This window comes from Callorhinus ursinus, unplaced genomic scaffold, assembly GCF_003265705.2.
Source record: "Callorhinus ursinus isolate GAN/ISIS: 27379988/994484 unplaced genomic scaffold, GSC_fseal_2.0 scaffold13, whole genome shotgun sequence".
NCBI classification, from domain to species: Eukaryota; Metazoa; Chordata; class Mammalia; order Carnivora; family Otariidae; genus Callorhinus; species Callorhinus ursinus.
In genome coordinates this window covers 22,389,932-22,402,027 of record NW_027397075.1, presented here as the reverse complement: position 1 = coordinate 22,402,027, position 12,096 = coordinate 22,389,932, and the positions used below count along the sequence as shown (strand labels likewise).

Genomic DNA, 12,096 nt, shown 5'->3' with positions numbered 1-12,096 from the left:
ATATATTTTAACACTGTATTTTATGGTGTTATAAATATTGTTAAATGACTTTTAGTGTAGTTTTACTATGTGGACTATAATGTATAAATTATATTACTGTTTTGGCAACAGTCAGTATCCAACTGTGTGAGTTTAATTGAAGTAAAGAACACACACCCGGTTAAACTATTTTTTTCACCCTCATGTTTAGACAATGTTACATTGGGATGCTACAAAAATTATATTCTACAAGGAGAGACTCATACTGGCCTCTGCTAATTGTCACCAAAAGTCAAGTGAGAATCTAAAAGAATAAAAAATTAAGGCATCAGGTTTTTCCCTTAAAAAAGCAATTATCACTGTAATCCTAAAAAATTAAGGCATCAGGTTTTTCCCTTAAAAAAGCAATTATCACTGTAATCCTAATTGTAGTAGTAAAATATTATACTTCGTGCAAATGCCATTACACAATATAACTGGTATATAAAAATGCAGGGAAAAGTCCATGCTTCTGTGAAGCCAGAAATTACCTAAATTTTCTATAAAAATGGATTAGAGTCAGTTATTCTTTTATATGACACTGGAATAATGCCACAAACGTAATCTGGAACCAACACAGAGACTGGTGCTCAAGTTTACTCTCTAAACTTTGCAAACCACTAGTTCTTTCAATATATCGTGGGCCCTGGACAGACAAATGGTGATGTCCATGGACATTTGCCAAATTTTTATCAAACACTGCAAGTTGGAAGGCAAATTACCATTATGTTTATAAACCCCAAAATATGCAAAACAGAAATAAATATCATAGCAATAAAATACCTGATAGTAATGTACACTTTACAAAATAACATTTATCTTTTTGTGGTCATGTAAGACATCCCCAATATAGGGCATTTGGCTATAACTACAAAGAAAAATTAAGAAAAAAATTTCCTATGACATTACCATCCAGCGAAGTATTGTTCATCTGCAGTGCATCTCCTGGCAGTGAGTTTGAGTGTGGATGTAAGTGTGTTTGTACACACACATTCACCTGGTGGGTGACTGACACTGTATGTACAATCTGTATCCTGCTTTCACTTACTGTTGCTGGTGAACATTTTGTCTACGTCACTACTCTGGAAACCATTTTAATTGAATCATTCATATGCATAATAATTCATTAGACATTTAAGATGTTTCCAGTTTTTCACTGTTATGAATAATATAATAATAATTTTGTCCACTATTCTGAATTTTTGATGATTCCCTTAGTCAAGATACCTAAAAGAGGATTGCGGGTCCAAAGATTCTGACCTGTCTTTTTTCTGTTTCAATAATAATAAACCCTTTTAAGGCTATTGATGTGGATGACTTCGCTCAAGTACTACGCTAGATTCTCAGTATACCCACATCAGTATGTGACACGAAGAGTTGAGATTTACAAAAGAAGTGAGAGGCAGTATGGCATAGTGGGTGGGACAACCCTTTTAGAGTTGGGCAGGCGAGTGTTTGTATCAGGGCTGGGCTAATCACCCTTGGGTGACCTCAGGCAAGTCATTAAACCTATTTACCTCACAGAGAAAAGGAAATAAACACTTACTTTGAAGATTTAATTTCGATCATTAATATAAAGGATGGATTACGCTATCTGGCAGAAAGTAGGCACGCGTCACTAAATACTCAACCGGAATCTGGTTTTGTTGTGCATTTTTTTGAATAATAGTAGAAATTGAATATTTTATAAATGTCAATTGACCATTTCTATTTCTTCCTCTGTGAATATTTTTCATATTCCTCATAGGTTTTAGTTTAGATTTTGATGGAGAGTGGGATAGCACTTTATTAAAGGATGTTTCTCTTCTTCATTTGTCTCATTTTTCCTGTGTTCTCAGTTCTTTTTTTAATTTTGAAAATTTTGTTCCCAGTGCCTTTTGTTTTTCATGAATTTTTTTCAAAATCAAAGTGACTTTCAAAATTTTTTTTCCGGGTTTGTTGAGAAATTATTGAAATGCATCACCATCTAAGTTTAAGAAGTACAGCATAATGGTGTGATTTACATGTATTATGACATGATGACCACAGTAGGTTCAGCTTCAGTGACTTTATTTTTTTGTCTTAAATATATGTCTATTGTAAAAATTCAAAAAAAATGGAAAAGGAAAATATATTTAAAAAAATTCCTAATTCTGACACCTAGAGATAATCCATATTAATATGTAATATACACATCAAAGTATTTTTAAGGGAGGAGGGGAAAGTATTTTTTAATTATAAAACGGTGTTACTATATGCTGATTTTGAAATATTTTCCTTTCTTACCAATATATCATATTTTTAGGTCAATAAATAATGCCACCAATAGATAGCCCTCACTGTCAGAATAGCCTCTTTATATACCTTTGTATAAGTAATGTAACCAGTCTTCTGTTGACACATTTCCCGATTCAGTTTCCAGATATTGGGTTGCAGAACAAGGTTGCTTCTAGAAAGAATGCTGCTGTGAGCATTACAACTTTTTGTGTGTAAAGGTTTCATATTCTTATATTGTAAAAATCTATGTTTCCTTTGTGATTGTTCTTTTAAAAAGTGACTTTTTTTCTGGGGAATTACCTGAGAACAGATAAATATTCTTCTGCGTGTTTTCCTAATCTGGTTTAAGGATACTTGTTGTCTTTTGGGAATTTATTTTAGTGCATAGTGCATGTTGTGATAGGAGATACTAATCTTGGAAGACCACTCAATTAACAATTTCTTATAACTGCCTTAAATTCTTATATATTGTATGTGATTTTGAAAGGAGAAACATAAATCATTACTAACTGATTTAGACTATTTTAAATATAGGTAAATTCTTATTAGGAGAAGCAAATGTAGACTGAGTGCTTGATATGAGCTTAAAAATGAGATAATCCCTGCCCTCATGCATAATCTAGTAAGAAAGATGAGGCATAGAGCCACAGTTCAGAGGAATAAATTGTAAGCTAATATATGGAGAAAAGCTGGGGGTAGTTTCATAAAATATGCTGACATATTGAGAACTGCAAAGTATTAATCAGGGCAAGCTTCCTTTGAGGTGACACTGGAACCAAGATGAAAACAAAACGAGGAATGAGGGGGATGGAAAGTGAGAAATTGCTTCATACAGTGACACCGTCACTTGGGATGAGTTCCTTGGGATGAGTTCCCTGAGCAAATCCACATCTCTCCTTGACCAGGAAGAAAACTCTCACCTAATGGAGGAATCCTTTCTTTGGAGGGTCATAATTCTGCATCAAGTGTCTTACTTAACCTTCAAGAAGCAAACCAGTTGTTAACTGCTCGCATTTTCATATGCAAGAGCCTTAAACTTTCGGTACCTGTGAGGAGCATGAGGAGGCGGTGGCCACAGGATCCATGCTGAATGAAAGCGAGGACAGCACTATGGTTTTTCTTGGAGAGGTCTCTTTCTGATCTTTGGATTTCGAGACTTGAGGTGATCCTCCAAGATACTGAAGAGGTAGCATATTTGCCGAGGGACACGAATCATCATCACCAAAGTAGCTACCAGTGATCCCACATGAGATGTGTGAAGGCAGGAAAAAGATTGGGTAAATAGTACCTGAGGTGGCAAAGTGGGAGAAGGTGAATCTTATGTGTCTCCATAGGGGACCCCCGCATGGGAAGCAAGCTCGTCTACTCTCGGGATGCCAGGAAAACTCGGAAGGCAGAAGTGAAGCATAGGACCGAAACCAAAACTAACAGTTCTGCCCCCTGCCCCATGGAGCCAGTGACTGTCCCTCCTCCACCCAGCGGATTAGGGGCTTCCTCTCTGAAGACATTGAACCAGCAGGCTCTGGTTAAAATAGGGGCACTGAGAATAGCAACGAAATTAATAGGAAGAAGTCTGCATTCTGAAAGGTGAGATCCCCACCTCTCTACTTCCCACCAGCTCCTAAACCACTGCTAGTTAGGGTCAGACCCAACAAGCAGGGAGCTGGAGAATTCTTCTCTTGAGAAGCAGAATGGCCACAGAAGGAAGAATGATAGATAGGGGTATTAGAAATCTCCCACTGGAAAAGATGGCTTGACGTTCCGTCACTCTACACCAAAGCCCTCATTGGGGGACGATAAATGTACACCAGTGCACATGTGATCATGATAAGCTACTGAGCCAGCAAGGACCAATATTTAGGTAGTCACATGACATAAATATGGCTATTGCTTTAACTACATGCTGGAATATTAGTAATTACATTAACAAACTGGAGATGGGGTGGGAGGGTGGGTAGAGGTACACCATTTTTCATTATTATGCCTTTTGGAACTATATGATTTTAATCATGTGCCATTACATTAGCTATGTTAATTAAAAGAAACAACGCTCTGTCATAGAGATTAGGCCTGGGATTGCTCCTTTAACAGCATGGTGGCTGGCCTGCAATAGGCACTCAATAAATATTGGGTATGAATAGGAATCATTATCATTTTTTTGTCGGTCCTGGAAGAAGCCATCTCTTTCAGAGTAAGTCACTCTTCCTTTCTCTGTCTGCCACTTAAGTCCCTGCAATGCATATATTCCTCCACTAAACATTTTGCAATTTCTGAATTATTCCATTTTACATAAAATAACTTTTATTTACACTGTTATTTTTAAGTATGGGGTTTAAGACAATGCTAATGTTAAATGGTAAAAACGTGCTCCAGTAATAAGAACTTTAACATCTTTCATTTCTGTGTTTTCACCTCTCTAGGTCTGAAATAGCTCAACTCAGTCAAGAGAAAAGGTATACGCATGACAAACTGGAAAAGTTAGAGAGGAGAAATGTGGAATTGGAGGAGCAGTGTGTCCAACACGGGAGACTACATGAGATAATGAAGCAGAGGTAATACAGCTTCAGTAATCAACTGACATGCTGTATATTGAAAGTGCTTGGTTCAAAATCAGAGTGGGAATTGGTGTGGAATAAACCGAATTCATGGCCACTGTGGCATGCGAGGGATGTGCTCAAAATCTAATACTCTTGAGTATTTATGCTTTCTCCCCTTAGATTGTCCTTATACTACACAGAGGGGAGAGTATATCTCCTCTTTACTATTCTGTAGACACAGAGTTAGATTTAATAGCATTATAGGAAATCCATCTACCTTTAAGGTGTAAGTTGGTGATGTAATATGGAGGACTGTCATAGAAATTAGGTTTCGTGTGTTTTTTGTAAGATAAAACATATAAGAGGCTAAGAAGGTTAAATATCTTTTTAAAATATATTTATTCATTTACTTAGAGCACGCACGCTCGAGTGGGGAGAGGGAGAGAGAATCCCCAAGCAGACTCCCCACTGAGCACAGAGCCCGACGCTGGGCTGGATCCCACAACCCATGAGATTATGACCTGAACCGAAACCAGAGTCAGATGCTTAACTGACTGAGCCACCCAGGTGCCCTGAAAGTTAAATATCTTCATCAGATATGCACTGATGGTGTTGCTGGAGACAGAATTTAACTCCAAACCTTTTGGTTCTTCCTAGTGGTGTCACTGGGAGCAACTTACGTGACCTCCCTGAGCATCAGTTTCTTTATCTAATATTGGGGCTAATAATGGCCACTTTGCGGTTTGATATAAAGATCAAATATACATCAAGCGCTTGGCTCCTACTAGCCACCTACTAAATGGCGCCAATGATATTTGCTCCCTTTTTCTAGGTGAAGAAACGCAAGCTCAGAGAGCCTAACGGATTTGCTCAGAGGGACAGGTTGAGGAAGTGGTAGAGTTCAAACTTGAATCTTGACCTTTTGACTCCAAATTCCTTTTCTTTTTAAGTGCAGTTCTTTTGTAACAAACCCAGACCCTTCTCATTTCCTATAAATGTGTCACTTAAAATTTCTGTATAATGATGGATTCCCCAGGGGGAAAAGAAACGTATTTACAACATACAATGAATGGATTGCTGTAGGTTTGGACTCCAGTGATGATCACGTGTACAACATCGCCGCAAGCTTGAAGGGGTTCTCTTGGCTCCCAGCCCCCCCATTCCTATCCAGCTCCCCAGACACCCCACACCTTCTCTGTTTCAAAAGCAATTGTTGACATAATTGAGAGGAAAATGAAAATGCTTATAGACTCCTTTTATTTTGTTTTTTAAATTTAAAGTCAACATAGAGTCCTTGGGGAGGGGGTAAATATATTTCAATCACTTGCTCTATTGAAGGGAAGAAAGGTAGTCAGAAAATGGCACTGCTTTTCAGCCACCAAAATATTAAAATATGGGTGTATTGGGAGGTAATTAATCATTCATTTATTTACTCATTAAAATATTTACTTAGGGGGCACCTGGGTGGCTCAGTCGGTTAAGTGACTGCCTTCGGCTCAGGTCATGGTCCCAGGGTCCTGGGATGGAGCCCCGCATCGGGCTCCCTGCTCAGCGGGAAGCCTGCTTCTCCCTCTCCCACTCCCCCTACTTGTGTTCCCTCTCTCGCTCTCTCTCTCTCTCTCTCTCTGTCAATTAAATAAATTAATTAAATTAAATTAAAAAAATAAAATATTTACTTAGACTCAGACACTGTTCTAGGCCAGACTAAAATACCTTAGGTTTTGTGGGCCACGTGTGGTTTCTGTCACAAGGTCTTCTTTGTTTTGCTTTTACATTTCACAGTCTTTTAAGAAAACAAAACTATTCATGGCTAGAGGGCCAACAAAACAAGCCAGAGAATTTGGCCTGGTTTGGGCTGCAATTTTTCCCATACTGGGCAACCAAGTCATTTTGCTAATATTTTTTTTCCTTAAATTTGTATTAGAGTCCACAAAATGCACTCAGCCATGTTATCTTACCTTGAAACAAAGGGGAAATAACTTTTACTATCATCCATTTCCTGTTACTGTTACTATCATCCATTTCCAGATGAATAACTGAGGCTCTCAGAAAGCTACAGTTGCCGACTCAAGGCCAGGCAGCAAATTAATCATTCATTCATTCAACAGATATTTATTGATTGCTGTGTTCTCCACCACATGCTGGGAATAAAATAGCAAAATAAACATAGTCCCCAGTGTCATGAAATTTACAGCCTTATAGGGAAGGTGGATATAGACAAAATAATGTCGTAAATATCTACTTAATTACAGTAACAATTGGTTCTATAAAGAGATATATACTTTGTGGTAAAAGCACCTTTAATAAGGGGACTTACCTGCTCAGGAAAAGTTTCAATGAGAAAAATGATACTCAAAGTGAATCCGTAAGCATCGGAATATGGACGCCTAGCTTTCTAGAGCGGGAGATGGCCGACCGTGCCCCAGCCCACAGCCCACGGTACGAGGCTCAGGAGGGCAGTGGTGCTCATTTGTCCACGTACTGTTTGTGGCTCGTCTTGCGTTGCAGTGCCATAGCTCAGCGCTGGAGTCAGAGACTGTGACCCATTGGCCCACGAAGCCTGAAATACTTAATGTCTGGCCTTCTCCTAAAAAAGTTCACCAGCTCCTGTTCTGGAGAAAAGAAGACTGTAAAATTGAAGAAAGGACTTTTGAGGAAGGAAAGAAACTTGTGTGTTTAACATAAAGAATAAGGGAAAGAATGACACATGATGAGGTTGGAGAGGTAGGTGAGGGCCAGACCTTTAAGTTTTTCTTACAGACCTTTTACTTAGGAATATTTATTTTTTTAAAGAATGAGGCGATCAAATATCCATTTAAAAAATAGCATTCCAGGGGTGCCCGGGTGGCACAGTGTCTGACTCTTGGTTTTGGCTCAGGTCGTGATCTCACGGTCGTGGGATTGAGCCCCGTGTCGGGCTCCACACTCAGCACAGAGTCTGCTAGAGATTCTTTCTCCTTCTCCCTCTGCCCCTCCTGCTCATGCTCTCTCTCTCAAATAAATAAATAAATATTTTTTAAAAATAGCATTCCAGTTCCAGAGTAGATCATGTGTTAGAGCAGAGCCACAGTGTTTGTGCAAGATCCATTGGGAGCTCCTGGAGTAGTTAGGTGATGATGATGCTTGAACTCCAAGTGATGATAATGATGATAGAGAGAGGTAAACAGATTGGGGAAATATGTAGGAGGCGAAATCAATAGGACTTAGTAATTGATTGAGTCTGTTGGGTAGGGGGGCATATCAAGGATAATACCCATATTTCTGACTCGAGCAATGGGGACATAGTGGCGCCACTTAGAGAGCTAGAGGATGCACAAAGAAGCAGGTTTGTGGGCGAGATGGCTTGGGTTTGGGATAAGACCAAGTGTTCAATTTGGCCCTGTCGAGTTTAATATGCCAATGCTTTATACAAATGGAAATGTCAAATAAGCAGGGAGACATAGGGACTCCGCCTAGGAGACAGGTCTGGGCTGGAGATAGAAATCTATCAATAGAGCCTGTAGAGGATATTTGAAACCTTGTGAGTAAATGAGGTAAATAACCAGAGGGAAAGTACAATAAGAAGGAAAAAGGGCTTCAACATTTAAAGAACATAAACATTTTTTAAAGGATGTATTTATTTATTTGAGAGAGAGTGTTTACGAGCAGCAAAAGGAAAGGGAGAGAGAGTCTGAAGCAGACTCCCCACTGAGTGAGGAGCCTGACACGGGGCTTGATCTCATGACCCTGAGATGACAACTGAGCCAAAACCAAGATTTGGATGCCTAACTGACTGAGCCACCCAGGTGCACCAAGAACACCAACCTTTTTAAAGGTAAGGTAGAGGTTGGCAAAAGACACTAAGACAAGGAACCCGGGAAACAAGTGGAAACCAGAAGAGCATGCTGTCGTGCATGCTTCAGCAAAGAGGAAGGGACCAACCAGACGCTGCTGAGTGATTAATTGACTGAAAGTATCCACTGAACTTAGTGACATAGACAGCACTGTTTATGTTAACAAAAATATTGTTAGTAGAAGAGTACGGCAACCATGTTAGGGCATATTGAAAAGTTAGCATGAGTAGAAAAACTGACATAGCACATTTAAAATACTTTTTCATGAGATTTGGTGGCCAAGGAAAGCAGAAAGCATTTAGCAAGAATCCAACAATATTTAAAAAGACCAAGCAACCGGTGGTGGGGGAATGTATTAGGAGGGGTAGATGTGAATGTACTAAATTCTGATTGTCCAGATCATTAAACTATGGAGTCAGGAAAGGCCCATTTTCCAGCTGGTGATTTGGAATCTCTGGTATCCACAAAGGCAGTCCAGGGGATTCCTGTTCAAGATAGCAATGGCATATTTTCTGGTAATGTTTTAAGACAGGTATGGATTCATATATTTTGTCATCGAAAATAGAACCATGTGAGAACTCCGCAGTGTTTGCAGAGGGAACAAGCCTTAGCGCCCTCATGTGCTGTCGTGGGGTCAAGTATTGGGTCACCAGCCCCCAGGAATCCACATCGTTTTGTCAATTATGCAGTCTTACATAGTTTTGTTTTCTTTTTGTGGCAATGTACGGCTTAAATTACACACATAAAAACCATTGACGAAGACATGCAGCTGCTGATTGTTATGTAACGAGTGAATAATGAGTTTAACATTGGCAATTCTTCTATAAACTACCTCAGAATGATCTTTACCAAATCTATGAAGTTGTATTTTTCTAATAGAAACTTTATTCCTTGAAAACCAGTGTTAAGAATAGGAAATAGGAGCACCTGGCTGGCTCAATTGATAGAGCATGTGACTTGATCTTGCGGTCATGAGTTCAAGCCCCACGTTGGGCCTAGAGCTTATTCAGGAAAAATAAAAGGGAAATAAGGTATTGATTTTTATCTAATTTAGGCATTCCATTTTGGGGGAATTAAGACTATTCACTGTTTTTAGAGAAGTCCCTGAAGATAGAAGCCTGAAATCTTAACCTTTATTTCACCATTTAAAAACAAAATAAGACAAAATATTGGCAGAGAGAATCCAACAATATTTTAAAAGAATTACACACTCCAACCAAGTATGATTTATTTCAGGTATGTAAGACTGGTTCAACATTTAAAAATCAATTAATGTAACCCATCACATCAGTAGGCTAAGCAAGAAAAATCACATGATCATATCAATAGATGCAGAAAAAGCATTTGACAAAAATCCAACACCTATTCATGGTAAAAACTCTTAGTAAACTAGAAGTGGAGGAGAACTTCATCAACTTGATATAGAACATCTACAAAAACCTAGTGCTAGTATCATACTTGGTGGTGAGAAGTTCAAAGCTTTCCCAAAAAGATCAGATATAAGGCAAGGATGTTCCCTCTCACCACTCCTTTTCAACATCATACTGGAAGTTTTAGCTAATGCAGTAAGACAAAAAAGGAAATAAAGGGTCTAAAGATTGGGGAGGGTGATATGAAATTGTCTTTGTTTGTAGATGACATGATCATCTATGTAGGAAAAAACTGTTGGAACCAATAAGCAGTTACAGCAAGGTTACAGGATACAAGGTTAATATATGAAAATTAATCACTTTCCTACATACTAGCAATGAACAACTGGAATTTGAAATTAAAAACACACCACCATTTACATTAGCACCCCAGAAATTAAATGCTTAAGTATAACTCTAACAAAATATGTACAAGGTTTATATGAGGAAAACTACAAAACTCTGATGAATGAAGCCAAAGAATTAATAAATGGAGAGATATTCCTTGTTCATAGATAAGAAGACTGAATATTATCAAGAGGTCAGTTCTTCCCAGCTTGGCCTATAGATTTAATGTAATCCCAACTAAAATCCCAGTAAGTTATTTTATGGATAGTGATGAACTGCTTCTGAAGTTTATATGGAGAGGCAAAAGACCCAGAATAGCCAACACAGTTTCAATATAATAAAGGAGGAGAATGAAGTTGGAGGATTGGTCCTACCTGATTTCCAACTTACTATGAAGCTGGAGTAATCCAGACAATGCAGTATTTGAGTAAGAATCGACAAAGGGATCAGTGGGATGGAACAGAGAACGCAGAAATAAGCCCAAATTAATATAGTCAAATGATTTTTGATGAAAGAGCGAAGACAATACAATGGAGCAAAGATAGTCTTTTCAACAAATGGTTCTGGAATAACTGGACATCTACATGCAAAAAAAAAAAAAACTAGGCACAGATCATATAGTTGACACAAAAATTAACTCAAAATGGACCACAAACCAAAATATAAAATATGAAACTTTCAAACTCCTAGAAGATAACCTAGATGACCTTGAGAATGGTGATGACTTTTTAGACACAACACAAAAGGCAAGGTCCAGGAAGGAAATAATTGATAAGATAGACTTTATTGAAATGTAAAACTTCTGCTTTGAGAAAGGCAATGTGAAGAGAATGAGAAGACAAGCCACAGACTGGAAGAAAATATTGTCCAAAATCCTCAAAGAACTCTTAATGCTCAACAATAAGAAAAGAAACAACCCAATTAAAAAATGGGTCAAAGGGGCGCCTGGGTGGCTCAATCATTAAGAGTCTGCCTTCGGCTCAGGTCATGATCCCAGAGTCCTGGGATCAAGCCCCGCATCGGGCTCCCTGCTCAGTGGGAAGTCTGCTTCTCCCTCTCCTACTCCCCCTGCTTGTGTTCCCTTTCTCACTGTGTCTCTCTGTCAAATAAATAAAATCTTAAAAAAAAAAAATGGGTCAAAGACCTTAACAGACACCTCACCAAAGAAGAGATACAGATGACAAGTGAGCATATGAAAAATGCTCCACATCATATGTCATCAGGAAAATGCAAACTAAAACTACAATGAGATACCACTACACACCTGTTAGAGTTGTCAAAATCCAGAACACTGACACCATCAAGTGCCAGCAAGGATGTGGAGCAACAGGAACTCTCATTCACTGCTGGTGGGAATGCAAAATGGTACAGTCACTTTGGAAGACAGTTTGGCAGTTTCTTAGAAAACTAAACGTATGACCCAACAATCATGCTCCTTGGTATTTACCCAAAGGAGTTGAAAACTTATATCCACCCAAGAACCTGTACAGAGATATCTATAGTGACTTTATGCATAATTGCCAAAACTTGGAAACAACCAGATACCCTTCAGTAGGTGAATGGATAAACTGTGATACCACCAGACAGTGGAATAGTATCTAGCGTTAAAGAGAAATGAGCTATCAGGCCTTGAAAAGACACGGAGGAACCTTAAATGTTTATTACGAAGTGAAAGAAGCCAGTCTGAAAAGGCTA

The 12,096-nt window shown here is 38.6% G+C and overlaps 1 protein-coding gene across 6 annotated transcripts in view; it reads left to right on the top strand.

Annotated features, from left to right (window-relative positions):
* Nucleotides 1–12,096, top strand: part of SDCCAG8 (SHH signaling and ciliogenesis regulator SDCCAG8) — a 232,069-nt gene that overhangs the window by 154,937 nt on the left and 65,036 nt on the right. For 5 of the 6 annotated variants that reach the window (XM_025877582.2, XM_025877581.2, XM_025877588.2 and 2 more), the window contains exon 16: nucleotides 4,695–4,826. In XM_025877582.2, the coding sequence (XP_025733367.1) occupies nucleotides 4,695–4,826 (132 nt within the window). Of the gene's footprint in view, nucleotides 1–4,694; nucleotides 4,827–5,643; nucleotides 6,381–12,096 lie in introns of those variants that run through there. The other variant, XM_025877587.2, reaches the window with a different exon arrangement.